Source organism: Chamaea fasciata, unplaced genomic scaffold, assembly GCF_029207755.1.
Source record: "Chamaea fasciata isolate MVZ Bird 193981 ecotype frontalis unplaced genomic scaffold, bChaFas1.0.hap1 SCAF_19, whole genome shotgun sequence".
NCBI lineage: Eukaryota > Metazoa > Chordata > Aves > Passeriformes > Sylviidae > Chamaea > Chamaea fasciata.
Window position 1 is genome coordinate 8,737,253 of NW_027094104.1, and position 20,122 is coordinate 8,757,374.

Here is a 20,122-nt window from a genome sequence, read left to right on the forward strand (position 1 = left end):
CCTCCTGGGAGAGCAGAAGGAGTTTCAGATAAATATTAACTCTTCCACAATCCTCTGCTGGTGTTTTCCTTCCTGGACCCCTCCCTCCCATTAGTCTTGCCCTCTTGACCCTCCTGGAGAGCCCCAAACAGGGTGGGTTGGGGTGTCTCTCCACACCCGAGGGTCTGCGGTCATTCCCTGCTGGGGAAGGCAGAGCTCCATGGGGCACTGCTGAATTTGCTCCTCTTGTTCAGCTTTGGTGAGACCCCAGCTGGGTCACTGTGCGCAACTCTGGGGTCCTCAACATCAGGAAGACATGGACTTGCTGGAGAGAGTCCTGAGGAAACCACAAAGAGACCACGAGGGCTGGAGCCCCTCTGCTCTGGAGCCAGGCTGGGAGAGCTGGGGGTGCTCACCTGGAGAGGAGAAGGCTCCAGGGAAACCTCAGAGCCCCTTCCAGGGCCTAAAGGGGCTCCAGGACAGCTGTAGTGTTCAGCAGCCTTTGGGAACTCAGTGGGATCACACAAGAGACTGGAGATGGACAAGAGGTGTTCTAAGGGAACGGGACGAGCAGCCAGCACCCAGCACATCCCCTCACCAGCTCACAGCCCGGGGCACCCAGCACTACCCTGGAATTCCTCAGCTGTGCGCTCAGGCACCCACGCTGGCTGCCTCCCTCCCTGCGAGCAGCACCCAGCTCTGCTGGGAGCACGTGGGAGCCCCGCAGGACTGTGCCAGGCAGCTCAGAGTCCACATGACAGCATTACACAAGTCCCCTGTGTGTGTCCCTGCAGGCACCAGGCACCTGAGCTGGGAGCAGCCTTGCTGCTTTAACTTCTCGCTGCCCAGAGCTGGGATCACCTGCAGAGCTGTGCCTGCAGAGGGGACTCTCCAGGCTGGCTGGTGACCAAGCTGCACCCTCTGCTGCTTTGCCCTGGTGAGGAGAAAGGCCGTGTGTGATGAAGGGACACGTGTCAAGCGAGGGTTTGTCCCCAGGGAGCCCGAGGGGAGCGGGTGGTGCATGGGGACGCTCTGGCAGGAGAGCTGCACAGCTGGGGTGACCGGTTTGGTGCCTCAAACAAAAGGGAATAGAGGCTGCCCGTAGAAATCCGTGTGACCTCATCTAAGGACACATCCAGAGCCATGAGGCTGCAACCACGGGCTGCAGTTAACCCCTCAGCTGCCCCACCGCAGTGAAAGGCACCTCTGTGCTCCAAACGCAGAATCACAGCAGAATTAGGGCTGGAAAAGAACTCCGGGAGTTCACTGAGTCCACCCATTAGCCCAGCACCGCAGAGCTCACCACCAAACCATGTCCTCGAGTGCCACACCCACACGACTTCTGAACATTTCCAGGGATGGTAATTCCACATTTCCTTGGGCAGCCTGTTCCAATGCCAGACCACCGTCCCAGTGAAGAAATTTTTCCTGATATCCAATCTAAACCACCCCTGGTCCCTCGAGGACATTTCACCACGCACCAAAGAGATGCTGACATGGCAGAGCACGTTGTGCATCCCCCCAGATTCCAGCTGGACCCGGAGTGCTGCACTCCCAGCCTGGATCCCAGGATGCCAGCAGGAAGCTACGGACAGATGCAGAACAAGCTGAAGAGCTGGACCAAGGTTTACAGGAGGTTCCCAGCCTCAGTTTGCTCACACTGACACGTGGAGGGCTGTGCTGTGAGTGGCAGTGCCCACGTCTGAGCTGCAGACGTGTGACAGTTCTGACAGCACTCCCCTGAGGAAAAACCCCTCACACACCTAATGGTTTTTATAGCACTCTGAATTTGCTTATGTAACAGCCATCATGCACGCTCCAGTGGGGAGCCCCCGGCTCCTGACATTCCTTTTGTTTATCTCCACTGCTCTGGTTAACCCACAGCCTCACAGAAACCAGTTTCTGGACTTGTCCTCTCACAGGCTCCAGGCACAAAGAGAAGAGATGATCCTCAGGGCAAGGTACTAAGTCAAGGCATGGAAACAGCGAGATCTGTTGTCGTATCCACCGTGAATTCTGAGCAATCCAAATTAGTGGACCCTGCTGAATTCCTGCTGTCCCCATGGAAGCGATGATGCCAATTTAAACTCTGCCCACAGCTGGGTGTGTTCAGCTCTTCCACCCACCTGGCCTCACATCTTTCCATTTCAGTGTCCACGGGGAAGGATCCCTGGGCTCACAGGCAGTGCTCAAGGCACAGCTCTCAGGTTCTCTGCTGCTCCGTTTTCCCAAGCTATGAAACAGGAACGTCCATAACTATTAAAGGGAAAACGCAAGGCTTGATCAGGGAAGAACCAAATAAGACAAGAATTACCTTGTCGGAATTTCCAAGTAAGACTATAATATTTTTTATTTTTGTTAATCCCAGGTACCAGAGACCTCCTGGGTGCCCTGGGCAGTGTGGCAGTGCAGTCACATCAGGGTAAGTGGGGTGCTAAAGCTTGTGCCCTGAGCAGAAGCTCACAGGCTCAAACCACAATTGGCAGCTTTGAGCCACCTCACTTCTCCCGCACCTCCATCTCCGTCCTCCTGTATCCCCAGCCCACACTGGTCCACCCACTGTGGCTCCTGGCCCAGCTACCACCATCAACATGCTGGGTGAACGAGGGGCTTGAGCAGGTGCAAACAACATCTGGATGGGAGCCCCCCCCGTTTCTACCCAAGAGAAGCCCTCAGGCAGTACAAGACAAGCTGTCCCAGCAAAGGTCCCAGTGAGTGCCCCTTTCAACACAACCCAGAGAGCTGGCCTGGACTTCCTGCCTCTCCAAATTATGCCCTGCACTTCCAAAAAGCGCCGAGACAAGTTGTGGCTGATCCCCAGCCAGCTGCTGACGAGGCAGAAGCGGGGCCGCTGCGCTCTCCCTTTTTGGATGGAAAAGCCCTGCCTGCCCCGGCCCTGGCAGGCTGCCCCTGCTCCAGGCAGCCTCACAGCCACACAAAGGCTCAAACAGGAAAGCTGAGGCACCTGCTCCCCTCCCACCCCTTTGGGACCTCTCGTGAACAAAGCACCTGAGCCGCAAAGAGCACTGGGCCAGAGCAGAGCTGCCGAAACACAGCTGGAAGGCATCGTCCTCCCTGGGTTCACCTACACGGGGAAAATATGCTGGTTTAGCTAAATCCGTAAGCTCTACCTCTTCACGGACCCTCTCCCTGTGTTACCCTTGCCAGGGAAGTTCCTTCCTCTTTAGCAAAAACTGAGTTGTAGGCTGGAAACGAATCAAAGTACAGAGCACAGCTGGCTGCCCAAGAGGAACACGATCTCCATTCCTTCCACTCCAACAGCTCTGGGCTGTTCTGTGGCTGAGCTGTGAACACAGGCCCGCTCCACACGGCGAATGTCAGCAAATATTTCTCTCCTTCAAATTCGCCAGGTACAGTTGTAGGAAAATGAAGTGGGAGTAACCTCCCTGACACTCCATTCCTGACTCGTGCAGCCGACTGGAGGGATGGGATCATCCAGAGGGACCTGGAGAGGCTGGGTGGGCCCATGTGACCCCCAGGAAGTTCAGCAGGGCCGAGGGCAGTGTCCTGCACCGGGGTCAGGGCAATCCCAAGCACAGGCTGGGCAGAGAAGGGATCTGGACTGTTCCTGGGGAGGATTTGGGGGTGTTGGCTGATGAGAAGCTCCATAAAACCCAGTGAGGTGCACTGCTGGCCCGGAGAGCCAAACGTGTCCTGGGCTGGAGGGCAAGAACTGTGAGCAGCAGGTGCAGGGAGGGGATTCTGCCCCGCTATTCCACCCTCCTGAGACCCCTTCCTGCAGAGCTGCCTCCAGCTCTGGGGCCATCAACACAGGGAGGATGTGAGGAGCAGGAGAGAGTCCAGAGGAGACCATGGAGATGCTCCAAGGGCTGGGCGCTCCAGAGGGCTGCTCCCTCTGCTCTGGAGGCTGGGAGAGCTGGGGGTGACCCAGAGAAGGCTCCAGGGAGACCTCAGAGCCCCTTCCAGTGCCTGAGAGGGCTCCAGGAGAGCTGGAGAGGGCCTTTTGAATCCCACCTCAGGCATTTACCTGAGACTACCCAACAGGTTTGAACAAAACCAGCCCCAAATCCCTGGAACTGCTGCCCACCGAGCACTGCTGGATGCCAGTGCCACACAACCACTTCCAGAAGGACAAGAACATTGGAGTCACAGAGTGCAGTTTCCAAAAGAGCTCAAGTTCTGCAGGTTCCTACCCTCACTGCACACCCCAAGGCAACACTTGGATGCCTGTGGAGCTCTCTGGATGCCAGGAGTTGGTTGCTATGGAAATTCACGTCACCCCTTTTCTTTGTTTAGGGTGGCAAGGAGCCCAAAGCAACCGAGCCCCTCCTGCAACGCTTCACTTGCAACCACTGCTCAGTCATCCCAACCCCAATTTATCTTCTACAGGAATAAAAGCTTCTGGGTGCAAGGCCAGATGTGCAGAGGGGAAAATTTGGACCTGAAACAAGGGGAAATTGAGCTGCAGTTATATGGAGTCGTAAATATTTACTGCGATGTAAACTGAAGGACTGAACTGCTCATTTGATTTTTTAACTTGGAAAAAAAAAAAATTAAAATTTACAAGGTCTCTCACCAGAAAAGTGGAAAAGTATATAATTAGAGTCTAAGGAAAACAAGCTTGAACAAATGTGCTGTGTCTGTCAATGTGGATTCCCTACACCCCGGCTCCCTTTGGAGCTGCACCAATTCCCCCTTCTGTCCTCGGATGTCTGTACATGAGAGCAGGCGGTGCCAGGGCTGAGGCAGCAGCTTTGTTTGTGCGTATGCACAAGATAAACACACACTTCAGTCCAAAACTGCCAGCTCTGCGCTGGTGGCCGACTTCTGAAGCATCAGCTCTAAACTGCAGCTCGGTCCTTCTGGCCTCTTGCTGCCGTGAAGCTTTGACACTCACACAACACCGAGACTCCCCAGAAATGATCACTCGGTGCATTCTTGCCGCCACTTGACGTCAGTCTGGGGTGCAGTGGCCTGCTCTGACCTTAATTCCACCCTCCCACTGATTGTGGGGAGGGTGTGAGGTTGTGGAGCTGTGTATGCCAGCAGCAGGACAGTGTCACAGCCCTGTCACCCTGAGCTGTGCCACACCCAGGTGTCCCTGTGCTGGGGAGCAGGGCTGAGGATGGGCCAGGCAGGCAGTGTCCCAGCTCCCGGGGCGCCCAAGTGCGCGTCCAAGCTGACATCCGTGACTAATCCCCATCCCACACGTGCTGCTGGCTGCTTCCAGCACAGCGCTGAAGTCACCGCTCCAGGAAGGCACCCCCAGGGTGGCTTTCTGCTGCCACCCACGCCGAGGGAAAAGCTGGGAAGCGCTGTTTTGATAAGCCCAGCTGGGAGCTGAGGCAGGATATGAGGGCTGAGGAGACGGATTGGAACAGCGAATCGAGCCCGGAGGGAGCAACTGAGTGACAGAGAGACCAAGGGGACAGGAGAGGACAAAACCTGAACTAAGTGTGGTCAGAACAGGGTGATGAGGAGGTGAGTGGGGTTTGGGGGGACAGGCAGCAGAGAAAATGAGGCAGCAATGGCGAGGGGAGGTGATCCGGGCTGGAATCAGATGACCTCCAAGGTCCCTTCCAACCCAAACCCTTCTGGGATTCTGTGATATCACAGAAGGAAACAACGGGGGAAGGTTTCAGTGGCAACAAAGAACCTGCTAATGAAGAATCGTGTCTGGGGAGTCCAAAGCACCTCGATACGGAGACACACAGCTTCCCACGGGGGTTTGAGCCAAGGAGCAGCAGCACAGGCTCCTCAGAGGGGCAAATACAGCCAGCAAAAGGGGCTGCCAGAAGGAAAAGCCCAGATCTGAGCTGCCTCGGCTTCCCTTGGAGTATTTTAGATGAGAACAGAGACACTTTTCACTTGCAGACAGGCACCAGGGACAGTCCCTGGGCAGCCCCAGCAGGCGTCACACACAAACAAACAGAGCACACGGCCCCAGGTACTCACAAGCACTGGGAATTCTGCTACTGCTTTCCTGAGGCTGGGAAACACCTTTTGCAAGAAAAACAAACCCTCCCACCTGCTTCCTTCTGAATCAGAAGCGGCTTCCAAAACATTAAGCTGAAATTAGGGCTGTAAATTTAGCTACAAGCGCTTATAATCCATAAATCTGCACATCCAATAAAAAATAATAGCTAAGGAGGGTCCAAAGGAGCTGCTAAGGACCAAAGTGGATTTCAACCACAGGCCACTCCTGCTTTCTCTGCCCTGTGCTGAATTGGGTTGGAGCTTGCTAATTATTGTCTCTGGACCCATTATACAGTGAGGAATATTTTATATTCTCTCTCTCTTTTCATAGTTTGTTGGGACTTTTTTTTTTAAAAAAAATAAATATATATATACACCTCACTTTGTTTTTTAGAGGTACTACTTTCTTTCTCCAGCACAGAGAGCTCTGCATTCATCAGCAGCAAGCTTTGCCTTTCAAACCATGGCAGAACACGTGATTTCTGAGTGTCACCTCCTGCATTCCCTCTATTTTATTTTTTTTTTCTTTCCATTTGCTTTTGAATTGGATGAGGAGGTTTCAAAGAGAGAAAATTCACACACTTACTGGGACTTGTCTGGTCGCTGAGCCTCCGAAGTCTCCCGCTGGAGGTCCGGGTGATCCCTAAAGCAAGAAGAAGGTTGGAATAAGGAGTCCACGTGAATATGGCGTGTGGAGTGACCTCCCTGCTATCACTCTACAGCTGGCAAGGCACAGTTCTGTCAGGAATCTGCTTGGTACAACCACCTCTCAGATCCAGGGAGAGCTGCACGTTGTTTTAACCAAAAAACACCTGAGGAGAGACATCCACCTTTCCCTGAAGATGTCAAACATTGTTATTTAAACACACAAGACCCACAAATGTATTTAGGGTTTCCAGGAACACCAGAGGGGACTTTAGAAATCGTTATGTGGGACATTCACTTTCATCTCTCACTCCAGTTTTATCCTAGAGAGAAGTGCAGCACTTCCTGAGACAGATTTCCTTGCTGGGAGAGGAGAGCACAGGAATTCAAGGATTTGCAGGAGTCCCGCACTTACAGAGACTCCTCTGGATGGATTGCACCCGCATCCAGGGAACACATCATGTGTGGGGTCAGAGACGTGGAGCAGGGGATGCACCTCAAATTCCACACCCACTTCAGAGAGTCCTCAGGAATTCCCAGGTGCCTGCCTGCTTCCCAGACTCCAGGCAAGCCAGCGGCACCTGCAGACTACAACAACATCTCTAATTCATCATCAGCTTGTGTAATTCCTCTGCCGTCCCAGCTGCCCCTTTGTAAAACGATGATTGCCCCAGCACGTGCTTCCCACTCAGCAAGAACCTGAATTCTCCCTAAAACCCCCAAAATTCCCGTTTAGTTAAAACACAGCCCATTGAAACTGTACATGGAATTGTGCCTCAGCTTCTGGCTTTTCGCCTCAACAAGAGTGGCCACAGCAAATGCAGTGAACCACCTCAGGTGGGATGCTGTGTCCTGGAATCCCCCCAGATGTTATGGTATGGACATTCTCGGAAGGTCTGGTAGCTCCCCAGCCTCTGGGGGGTCCTGCTGGAGGAGCAGGATGGTGTCCAGGGTGGACACCAGCTCCAGGTCAGTGTCCATCATCTCAGGCCCCACAAGCTGGAGCTGCCAAGCCACAGCAACTCCTCAGCTCATTCCAAACCCTGCCTCAGCACACAGACACCTTGGGGCAGGGTTTCTACCTGCAAACAGGTAAGAAACCCCCAGGATTTGAGGGCGGTGATGTCATTCAACTGGATTATTTAAACTGTCTTCTCACCATCCACCAGATCTGTTGGACAAGAAGCAAAGGGATTAAAAAAACCAGCATCAATTTAAGATGCAGAACAGCTCTAAACTGTGATTTGTAACCGAGTCACAACCTGACAAACCTTGTCAGCTGAAAGAGTGCATTGTACAAGGAAAATAAAATGCATTTTAAAAGAAATAGATATATATAGAAAAAAGGCAGGGAAAACTTTCATAGCAGTAAAGCCTGGGATAGAGGGAGGGAAGGGAAAAGAGCTGCCTGGCAGCTGGACATGGAAAAAGCATTTCACGCTCAGAACCCTGTGCCTGTGTGTGTGTATATATATATACACACGTGTGTTTGCTCTCTCCCTTTCCTTTTCCAACATAAAAAGCCTCTGTGCCTACAACGTGATGTGGTTGAGCCACAGGGCTGGTCCTGGGAAAGGGCGACCCAGGGAGAACCCATGGGCAGCACCACCCAGGGCTGTCCCCCAGAGAGGCAAAAATAGAGCCAGGACTGTCCACCCACACACGGGAACAGCCAGCCTGTCTGCTCCAGAGCTTTACCTGCACTGGTGCTACACCCATCACCCAGCCTCACTCTCCATCACGGACAGCAGGACAAGGGCTGAAGCTTCTGGGAACTTGTGCCTTGTAACCAGCATTTTGAATTTTAAACATATTTTTGCTATTAAACCCAGCCCCTGAATCTTTTTTTTTTTTTCTCAGTTCTTTTCTCCTCTCTAAATGCTTTCTGCTTCTTTGGACACTAGCAAGAATGAAAAGCCGTATTTCCACCGCTGAGCAGATTTTTAAACAGCTCCTCTCGAGCCAGGCTACAGGAGCAGTCACATCCCAGCCCTGCTCCGAGCAGAGAGACACCACCTCTGAGCTCCCTGTGTGCAGGCAAGGTGCAGTGTTGAAATCCAGCTTTCAGAACTGCCCAAAAAAACCCCAGAGAAAGGCACCCCTGATGGGTGGCAGGCTGAGGAATGCAGATGTGCAGCCATGCTGAGCTGGTTAGCGCAGCCTTTCATGTTCAAAGCCGCCATTCAGTCTGCGGCGGGGCAGGACGGAAGCCCAACGAGGAGCTTACAAGCTTGGGCAGGATCACTTATAGGAAATGGGCTTTATTCCCCTCAGCAACGACTGCAGTGGAAAAACACACACAGCACTCGGAGCATCCAGCACAGCCACGGGAGCATCCATGGCCCGGCTGAGCCTGTGGCTTTTGTGCAAGCCTTGCTGAGGGTTTGTTTGTGTGCCCTGTCTCCCAGGTTTTCTCCGGGGAGCTGGAATTACCGTTCACACCCTTTCTTGCAAAGGGCTGGACGAGCTGAGTTGGTTTGCTCTGTGTTTAGGAGGAGGTTTTTCTGACGGCTGTGCCTTCACTGCCTGTTAACAACATTAATAACACATAATAATGCTGCTCGTCCCCTCTCAGACAAAGGGAAAATGAGGAGCAAACTAGGAAATGGCATGATCTTGCAAAAGCAGGGCCCACAGCAAGATGCAGACTTGACTTAACTTCAATTCTTAGAAATGGTGGAGTTAATGACCAAAAAAACCCCCTCTTTTCCTAAATAGAGAACACGGCGATAATTAACGATCAGTGGAGACCTGTAAAGAACAAATAGCATTGGGCAAACATAACGTTTTATGTTTCAACCCGGCAGCCAAATACCTCAACAGAAAATCTAGACAGAGGAGGGAGAGCTGCAGAGTCTGAGCCAAGCTTTCTATCTGTGATGCCCCTCCACAGAGGGAGGATCCAGACACAGTCCTGGAAAGCAGATAAACAGCAGGGAAAGCTGGCAGCCTGGCAAGGCAAGGAGAGAAGATCTGGCAAAAAAAAAATAAAATAAAATAAATAACGAGGAAGCAACAGCTAAAAATATGCTGCAGTGAACACACTGCCAGGGAGCCAGCGGAGGGGGCAGGACCAAGGAGCATCAGCTGCTGACTCTGTGCTGGGGTTACCTCTATTTATAGCCTGGGAGCAGCAGTTTGAGCCCCAGGTTTGGGTTGTGAAGTGAAAATCAAACATTTCCATCGCAGACACGGTGTCTGTGAGCCTTCCCTCCCAGCACCCCCCAGCCACGCTGGAAACGCACTGTAGCACTCTGGACTGAGAGCCCTGGATAGTGCAGTGTGCCTTATTTAGCTGGAATTGGGAATTCTCCCCCTGGCTCCCATCAGAAGGAATTCAGAACGGAACAGGGCGAGAGTTAAAAGCCAGTCAGCCCAAAAGTGGTTCACTGAATGAGGCGGATGTGCCTCAGCAGGACAAAGCCCAGCTCAGCCTCACCTTGGCTCACTCACTGAGCAGTGGTTTTTTTACGTTTTATAATCAATGACTAATTCCCTCCAGATCCACGGGCTGGGCCCATGTGGCCCAGCAGAAAGGCAGCAGCACCCGAAACCTCTGCCCTTCTCCGGGGTCTCCTTCACAGCTGACAAAGCCCAGAATGGCCTTTCCGAGGGTGTCAGTGCCAGGCTCACATGTAAATTGCTCCCTCCAGGCAATATTGGGCCAAGTTTTCTACTGTTTCATGCTTCTTGCAGCTGCTGATGTAACACAATGGGGGTAAAGCATCCCAGGACTGAAACAGGAGCGCCTTCTGGGTGCTCACCCTGCTGCAGGGGGTGCAGGCAGGGCAGGGCAGCAGGGGGATGGCATCCAGCTTGTCTGGAGAAATGTCCAGCATGACTTTTCTAGCTGAGTTGGCCGAACCTGAACCGAGAGCTAACCAGGGAAGTGCCAGAGGTGCTCATCTCCAACGAAGTCAATGCATACATTCCCCAAAACACATCAGAGTTTTTGGGTGACACACTCCAAACCTTCTGGGCGCATGTAACAGTGAAGAGAGAGCCCACGTGAGATCGATTTTCTCCTCGCAGTGAGCCCTCCATGCTGCTACATTCACATGATGTAAAATCCAAAAAGGACGAGCGAGCAACTCCCATTATCAACAGAAACCACGCGGTGAGGACAAACAATGGAGGACGCAGCTCAGGAACTCGCTCTCTCTAGGCAGTCCAGTAAAAACAAAACAAACAAACAAACAAAAGGACCCAAGCCAAAGGAAGGTGGTGATGGAAAGGGACGGGCCAAAGCCAGCAGGAGCCGTCCCACACTGTGCTGGAGTCAGCAAAGAGGCACCAGCTCATCTGAGCAGCCAGCGTGAGCCTCGCTTCTGTTCCATGTACTGGCTGCAGGGGCTGGGATCAGATAAGGCAGCTTCCTTCTTCACCCAGCACAGCTCAGCAGGGTGTCCAGACAGCCCTGGAGATGTCTCCAGCCAGGAACAGTTCCCTGCTCTGGGCAAACCCACACTCCTGTCTGCCTGGGGCGTACAGCTCCCAGCCAAACCATGGAGCCACCTCTGGGTGGTTCCTGCTCTGGGGTGCCGGGGGCTCCTCAGCAGAGAACCCTGCAGAGGGTTCACAGCACCTACACACCACCAGCAGCTCTCAAAGCAGAGGCTGGCAGGGTTGAGTCCCCCCAGGGCAGGAGTTGCAGCCCCTGGGCACTGCACACACCCAGCCCCACCTCCTCCACCCCATCTTGCCCCCTGCCATCCCCTCAGGCCTTCCTGCTGTCACCTAGGAGCCTGTAAGGGACAGCAAGGATGTCACTGTCCTGCTCAGGTACCAGTGCAGGCTGCTGGGACAGGGTTTGCACTCTTTGTTCATCGTGCAAGTCCATCCCAACACTCTTAGGGATGGCTCAGGGTGTGAAATCTCTCTTGTACTCACGCCACAGAGTGACGTCCATCCAGAGAGTGGGCAGGTGAATTACCTTCACTGGCAGCTGCATTTCACCCAGGCAGGCTCCAAAAGCTCCAGGGACAAAAAAAAGAGTGGCTGGAGAAGACCTCACCAGTGGCAAGGCCTGGAGCTGATAACAGGAGGAAAGCCCACACATGGTTTGACCCACGCTGCACAATCACTGCAGAGCTCGAATGCTGACACAGGACATCACCTCTGGAGGCAGGGCCTGCACAGGGAGGTGTCACTGGAGACAGCTGGGGACACAGGGGAGTCACTGCAAGGGAGGGACATCTGTCTGCAGATTAGCAAAGGAAGAAGAATCGCTATTGCTCCGAGTCCAGTGAACCACACAGTTACAGCTTCCCTTCCATTAGCTAGAAATCCACTTGCAACATTAACCTCAAAAGGAATACGGTTTAAAAAAAAAATAAATAAAGGGAAAAAAATTCATGTTCATTTCCAGTACTAATCAGAAACACGCGCTGAAGAATAAAAGATACTTTTCCAGATTCTGCGTAACAGAAACTCTTTATAAAGAAGCTGAGCACAGCTAGAAAAATAAAAAAAAACCAACTTCAACCCGAGTGCAGGGTTTCATTCTGGATCAAATATCTCTGGCAGTAAACTGAGCTTTCACCAGGATGGAGGGATGCTGGTGGGGTGGAGAAAGGGATGCTGGAGGGAGAAAGGGATGCTGAAGGGATGGAGGGAGGGAGGGATGCTGCTGGTTGAAGGGATGCTGGGGCCAAGGGGCACTGATTGCAGACTCAGGAGTGCCCCAATACCTCCTCCAATACAGCCTAAATACACCAACAAGCTGTGTCCAGGTCAAAGGCTGAGCCTAGAGAGCCTAAACCACCACCGATTTCCCTCCCATGGGAGTTGGAGCCACACAACATCCCTCATCAGCTCACGGAGCCATGAGTTCACACTTAGAAAGAGCCCAGCCTGAGGCTGGAGCTCAAAACACCCTCCAGGAAACCACAGGAAAATTGGCATTAGCAAGATGCATCCATTCCCACCACAACACTCCACTTTAGCAGGTGCCAAAAGCATTTTAACACTAAAAATATGCTCCAGAAGCTTGTGCTGATGATAAGAGGCAGCGAGGCTCAAGCCTCAATTTTTGCAGTGTTAGAAAGGCTTCCCCAAGGCCAGCAGTGGCCTGCACAAGCAAAGGGCTGTGTTAGGTAGGAGCAGTCCTGCACATGGTGGTTAAGGGTGGCAGGGGACACAGCACTTTAACCTTGGCTCAAATTTAGGCTTTGATTCAACTTGTTAACTCAAATTAAACTGCAGTAATTCTCAGGAAATCAATTGCTGCATCCATAAAGCTTAAGGCCAGGGAATTGCCTTGGCTGACCCACAAAACCCACAGCACACACGCTTCTGTCTGGTCAGCGTGGATTCAAGCTCGTGCTTGAACTTAGTCTTGGCTTTTTGGAGACGTTCAATCTCAAGACTAAAACATTGGAGTGATCTCAAGTGCTTTGGCAAGTTGTTCAAGAACTAAAATGGCCTTCAAACAATTCAGAGACTCTCCCTTTCTCCCCCACGAGTTTATTCTGAGGTGAGCAAGCTCAGTCCTCAGTTATTCACTGCACACAAATAACGAGATCATTTCACCACCCCTCGTGATCATCTGTTCTTTACTGACCACAAATTCCTCACAGCTGACACCCATTCAGAGATACGCTGGACAATCATGAAAGCACTGAAAAAAAAAAATATTTTAGCACAAGCAGTTTTTCTTATGAAAAAAGCGTGTTAGTCATCATCTGTGATCCTTCTGGCTGGAGTGTTCCAGCAATCCGGCCGGGCAGCGGCCACGGTGCCACGTCACCACAGCAAAGACTTGTGCAGATGCATGTTCACACCACCAGTGTCCACACAAACTGGAAGGGACTGCAAAAACCGGCCTTCTGTACGCCCTGTCAGCTCTGCTGGCTTGGGGGGATTCTTTGAGCAGCAGGAGGCAATGGGAAAAGGGTCTTTGTGGGAATAGAAAACGGCTCTTGTGAAGCTCTGCTGGTTGGGGATGGACCTGGCAACCACTGCCAAGCCTAAAATCCCTCCAGGTTCACTGTTGATGCTAGCCAGATTTCCAGAGAGGTCCTGTCCCTCTAAATTTTCCCTGTCTTCACCACGCTCCTCACTTGCTCACAGTCCGTATCTGCCAAAATCCAAGAGAGAGAAGCAGGACACAAGAGCTGGAATTCAATGAACGGGTGCCTCGTGGCATTTTCACTGCATGAGGGGGTTTGGAGCTTGTGAAGTCATGGCAAGAGCAGCTTGGATCCGATCCCATTTGTTCCTGGAGAACCTGCAGCATCCCAGCAGAGGTGGGGAGCAGGAAAGGCATCTGAACCCATCCAAGCTGCAGCCTTGCTCAAAGAAGGAAATAACTCTTCCATTAATAATCAAACTCTTACATTAACCAGCTGCCACAAGAGCTCCAGCGAGCTAGAAACGTGTTAGTTAATTAACATTAATAACACAAGTGTCCCCAGGAGCCTGAGTGGACAAGGGATGAGGCTCAGCACTCAGGGCACTATGGAAACAAAGGAAAAGCAAATAATCACTGCTCATCCTTCACTTTCCAAAACCCCCCAACATTTACAGCTCCCAGCCTCATGGGTGCACCTCACTTCCTCAGGTTCATCTGGCAATGGCCCTGGGTTAGCTGGAGAAAACCACGGGCAGATGGGAAGGAGGGGAAAGGGATTTTAAAACCCCAGTGTGGTATTTCCCCACGGATCAAATACTCCCGAGCCACCCCGCAGCTCTGCTCCCCACTCCCACAGGCCTGGCTGTGACCGCACAGGAGAAGTCCTGGTGCAAATTCCCAGCCTCTGCCTCTCTGCTCTGCTCCAGCACTGTTGTGCAGCTCTAGCACATGAAGCAGCAACGTGGTACTTGAGATTAAAAAACAAAATAAAATTTAATTTCATCCTTATTTAGATTTTAAATCAATTTCTTACAACCTCGATGCAATCACATTTTTTTTCCTCAGCCCCAGCTCGGTGAGCACTCACAGCTTCCCTGCTCATTTCACACACACACAGAGAGCTCCCAAACTTGTGTTTCAGAGGGTCCCCCCGGCAACAAACACCACTGGATTTATCACGGGAGCCCTGCAAGCCTGGGGCTGCCATCGGGATGGAATACAGACCCCTTCTGTTTGCCAGGCCCTGCAAGGCAAATGTTGATTTTTCCCAGAGAGGGGTGGGGATGAACAAAGGAGGGAAGCCCAGAACAAAGCGGCAGCGGCCGAAGGGCAGCAGACGACAAAGGGCAGAGGTCAAGGGCTCTCCTGAGCCTGGGTGACCCACGGGGTGACCCTCCAGGGTCCTTGCCAGAGGGCTGCCAGGACCTGGAGCAAACAGGACACCCAGAGCAGACCCTGAAGTTTGAGCTTTCGTGGTTTTCAGATTCTGTGCTGCCCAGGGGTGCAGTTCTGAGCCTCACATCCAGTGTCACTCAGCTCTGCACAGGGTAAGGAGACAAAACAAGTCCTTTTCCTGCTGCACACCAAGGACAACTGTTACAAGTTTTCAGGCCCAAAAGCACAAAAAACGATGGGCCGAAGAGAGAAAACAAGAAAGATGGGACTTCATAACCTGAAGCTGCAATTGGACAATTAAACCCCAATATGCAAATGGACCAAAACTTATCAAAGTGTGAGACCTTGTGACCGTTTGTCCATTTTGTGACCATTTTGGGTCCACCTTGGGTGTAGCCCTGGTCAGGCTCTTGTCCTGCCCAAGTTGTGTCCTTAAAGGCCTTTCAATAAACACCTACTTTATTCTCCAACTCGGTCCAGTCTCTGTTCCAGCTCAGCCTTCCCAAGGCATCAGTAGGACACTTGGGAACACCCAGCCCCAGGGAGCAGCTCCTCATCAGAGCTGCAGGAGGAACAGGGCAGCCTTTGGGTTTGAGAGCCACGTCTGACTCTGCAGAGGCTGCCAAGGGAAAAGCTCAGCCAGGGATTTTCCTTAGGTGCAAGTCCCAGTCTCGTTCCAGACTTGGACCAAGTGTCCTTTTCCTTCCTGCCCTGCGAGAGATCCTCCACTGCAGCCAGGTAACAACTGGGTGGAGGAACCAGCACCAGGCAAGGGAGCAGCCAAGGGTCCGTGGTCACTAAATCCCTTCCTAGCCAGAAGCTCAGATGAATATTCAGGGTCAAGATCCACAAACTGTCTGGCCACTCGATGGAGAACAGGCAAGCTTGGAAGAGCATCAAGATCAAGCAGATAATGGCCACTTTTCTCTCCACACAGATATATAGATATAGATAAAGATATAGATATGTTCTAGATTCTAGATTCTAAATATATAGAGATATATTCTAGATTCTAAACATACATATGTATTTAGAAAATAGATAGATAGATAGATAGATAGATAGATAGATAGATAGATAGATATTGTAAATATGCTTCAGGCTGCAAACACTACCAGAGCCCTTCCACCTGTGCAGCCCCAGTGCAGCAGCAGCCTGAACACAGAGCTCACCCAATGATGAGTCTGCATTGCTTTGGACAGATCCCCTGGGGTTCTCTGATTCTGCACAGAATTGCCTGAAAGTCAGAAAGCCCCAGCTCCGAGCTGTGGTTCAGCCAGCAGCTCCCCGCATAGCCCTACACAAAAAAACCTGAGCTCAGAATGGCAATTTCTCTCTTGGGACATCACACATCCACATTTATCTCCGAGCCCAAGCTCAGTCACATCCTGATTCTCTGCCCCTGTGAGGCTGATGCTGTGCTGGGCAGATGCTGAGGTGGGCAGGCAGGGAGGACCAGCTCAGCCATGGGGCAAAGCCAGCTGCAAGAAGAGGTGTCAGAACTGCTCAGCCACCATCAGGACTCCAACGTGACTCTCTGCACGTAATTTTCCTCCTCCACAAACTCTTCCCTGCCTCTAAAATGAGGTGTCAAACACTTTCCCTGGTCAGAGGAGCTGCAGGGATATATTATTTAATGTTTTTACATTTTAGCTGCGTTTTAAAGAATGACTCAGACACTATCTATAGATTCCTGAGATAATGTCCGCTGTCCTTAAACGGGAGAGAAGGGAAATTACAATTTGAGAGTACAATGAAGCCCTGGCCTCATACAGTTGAGGGTTTTCTCCTATTAATTCTACCTCAGAAGTAGCCAAGGCAACCCAGTTTCATAAACTAATAACATTCTTTGGTGTTTTTCCTTGTATCTCACAATTATATTTAATAGTGGCCGCAGCAGGGAAGTTGGAAGGGAGCTTCAGCCAGACGTAGGACATATTTGAGTGCCTAATGCTGCAGATCAGCTTTCACTGGAGTTTGCAGAAGTGCCTTTACAAACTTCAGTATAACTCCATCTGGATCTTACAAGATGACCCTCAAGCCTCACTCGTGGAGCTGGTTTTGGGACCATGGTTGGCGTTTCTGTGGGTGTGTGACTTGGGAGACGGAAGGGAGAGCTCTGTCTGTGAGGGGCCAGTCAACTCCAAGATTAAATTTCTTGTGTGCTCCCCTTCTGCCCCCCAGACTCTCTCTATAAGCCATTTAAATTCATTTAATGAAGGGCCAGGTTGTCACAAGTCCCCATGGCCCATGCTGAGGCCTGGAATCCATCAGAGGTACCCAGCACAGAAGCAGTAAGTCCGTTTAAATCAATAAATACGTAGAATCAATATGTAAGTGCCAATATCCTATTGGGTTGTCCATTAAAATCTTTGTCAGGGACAAGGGGCATGCAATGATCTTTTCTCTCTGGTGACCAGAGAGAGGACTCAAGGAAACAGCAAAAAGCTGTGCCTGGGCAGGCTTAGGTTGGATATTAGGAAAAGGCTTTTCATCCGGAGGGTGGTGGGGCACTGAACAGGCTCCCCAGGGCAGTGGTCGTAACCTCAACCCAGTCAGAGTCCAAGAAGAGTTTGGACAACGCCCTCAGGCACAGGGTGGGATTTTGGGGCTGTCCTGTGCAGGGCCAGGAGTTGGACTTGAACCTTGTGTGTCCCATTTCAGAACATTTTTTGATTCCACGAATACAATAACTCCAGACCCAGCACGTCCCTTTCTGCCCAGCCATGCTCTCCAAGAGCCAGCTCTAGAGCAGAGCAGCAGGAAAATGAGGAATGGGTTCATTTAAATAAAGCCCAGATATAAAAACCATCTCTGGATGCCACTCCATGACGACACACGCCACTCTGCAGGTACCAAGAGGTCCCATTGCAATTGCAATGGGCTTCTCCAGGAAAAGCAAAGCACCTGGCACCACCGAACAGCCCAGCCCTGGCAAAAAGGCAGAGTGAAATCACTCCTGGCACAGGTGAAAACCATTCCAAGTGATGGAGCGGTGCCTGCAGCCTCTGAGGAAGCCTGAAAGAGGGCTCACACAAGGAGGCACAAAGCCCATTCTGTGGGGCTGCTGAAAGGCAGCATTGTCCATGGAACACGCCACGCTCGGGGTAACGGAGCCCTGGGTCCCATCCAGAGCCGCCCTGGGTCACTCGCCCCAACAACCCAGATGTTCAGTCTCCACTATGCAAATCCCTGCCACAGAAAAGGCAGGTTTTGGTCCTCCTGAGTGACCCAAACCCCTGCACTGACCCTGGAGCCCCTGCGCCGTGCCAGGAGGGGATTCCAGCAGGGTGGAGCTCCCGAGCAGGCCCCTTGTGCCACAAGGAATGAAGCAGCAGGGAGAACCTGCCCCGGGGCATGCACAGCCTGCTGCCAGCCACACCTGAAAGGTATTTCCCTGTCTGGAGGCTCGGGTCACTTCTGATGCCCCTGACACCACGGTCAGAGTTCACGACACGAGCTGACCTTTCCCAAACAGCATTTCCTGCAGCCTGAGCACTCCAACACCTCCTGTGCAGAGGGGATCCATGGCTCTGCCACATCCCTCCGGCCCAAACCCACCTCCACCTTCTGCACCCCTGGCAGGATCATCACCCAGGCAGGAACCTCCCTCCGCTGTCCAGAGCTGCAGGACTCACATGGGGCCAAGGCAGGATGCTCTGGGGGGTGTCAAAATTCCTGCCTTATCTCCAGAGGCTGAGATCATGAGCAGAAAATGTTTCTGTGTTGTCTCAGCCCAGCTTCCTGTTGGCACCCCTCTTCCTCCACTGAAGCACCTCTCTGTGAGCAGTTTCTGAGCCAGGGAAGAGCATTCACTGGTACAGATTAAACGTGTTTGCCATGTCTGACACATCAGATTTGTGACAGCGCCTGTCCTTAGCATGACCCAGCTGCTCCTCAAGCAGCTGTGAGGCTGGGGCACAGCCCCAGCTGCAGGGGGATGCTGCTGCCACACCAAGCAGTCACCACGGGCTTGTCGCTGGCTGAAAGCTGGCAGCCACCTGCTTTAGTGCCTGAAGGGAGATGGGATCGGGACCTGAGATCTCCAGAGGGTTTGACCCCTCACCCCACCAGCACCTGGAAGCCACAGCCACCAGGAGCTGGGCTCTGCAGCACCGAGTCACCTCCAGCCCTGGATGGAGGGGGAGGATGGGGTGAATCGTCTGCTGGAGAGAGGCTGCAGGGCCCAGCTCTGATTCAGAGATGCTTTGAGATGGCTCAGCTCAGGCAAAATTAAATTCCACCTCATTTTTTTTTCCAGGCCTGGGTCCTCAGTAATACAGGATATCAGCTCCCTCAGCTTTAAGATCAGCGTGTGCATGAGCTGCACTTGGGTTATCTGCAGTCACCTGACAGGGAGCGGGGCTCAGGACACCAGCTGGTGCCCCAGGCTGGCCACACAAACCAGATGAGGCAGCCCAGTCCACATTTATCCACAGAGAGGATCCCCTGGAGGAGCCCAAAGCCCCTCTGCAGGCTCTGCCCAGGTGACACAAGCACAGAGAAGGTGACTGCCACACAGACCCGTGCTCCATGAGAAGGTGACACCCGTGTCCCTCTCCAGGGGCAACTGTCACCCTTCACTCCCTGAGTTCCCTGGGTATAAACAAAGCACTGACCTGCAGGGCTCCTGGGCATCTGTCACCATCAGTTTATTTCATGAGAAAGTGAAATTTAAAAAAAAAAAAAAAAAAGAACAAACCAAACCCTGCAGCTGAAACAGTGCTTAATCTTGCAGAGATTATGATGACATGATTTGAAAAGCAGAGGAGGCTGTCAAGCCCCCAAAGCAGAGCTCTCTACTTGGTTTGTGGTCTTATTTTGCCCCTAGTCTATAGGCAGCAGGGCTTGGATGCTTCCAGGGTGTTCTTAGGGGCTATGCCAAGGCAGGTTTAATCCAAAGTCTGACCTCCCAGCTGTGCTTTGACCTAAGGATACACCACCCATGAACCACCAGAAATGGGAAGAGAGGTTATTAAAGATGATGACGATCCCAAGTGAGGATGAGATGATTAGAATTCAAATTAATCCAAATACTCTGGGAAAGGACAACAACCAAACAAAAAAAGAGGAGGCTGAGGGGAGACCTCACTGTGGTCTTTGACATCCTCATGTGAGGCACCACAGGGGCAGGCACTGATCTCTTCACTCTGGTGACAAGGAAATGGCTGGAGCTGAGTCAGGGGATGTTCAGGTTGGATTTGAGGAGAAGTTTTTCACCCAGAGGGTTGCTGAGCACTGGGACAGGCTCCTCAGGGAGGTGGTCACAGCACCGAGCCTGTCTGAGCTCAA

General features: G+C 52.1%; 1 protein-coding gene across 2 annotated transcripts in view; it reads right to left on the reverse strand.

Annotated features, from left to right (window-relative positions):
• The window catches only part of SEPTIN9 (septin 9), a 134,216-nt gene that overhangs the window by 101,985 nt on the left and 12,109 nt on the right, over positions 1-20,122 (reverse strand). Inside the window, exon 2 of one of the 2 annotated variants that reach the window (XM_066200839.1) lies at positions 6,524-6,580. The exons of the other annotated variant lie outside the window; for it this stretch is intronic. Coding sequence (XP_066056936.1) covers positions 6,524-6,580 — 57 coding nt within the window. The remainder of the gene's footprint in view (positions 1-6,523; positions 6,581-20,122) is intronic. 2 annotated transcript variants of the gene reach the window in all.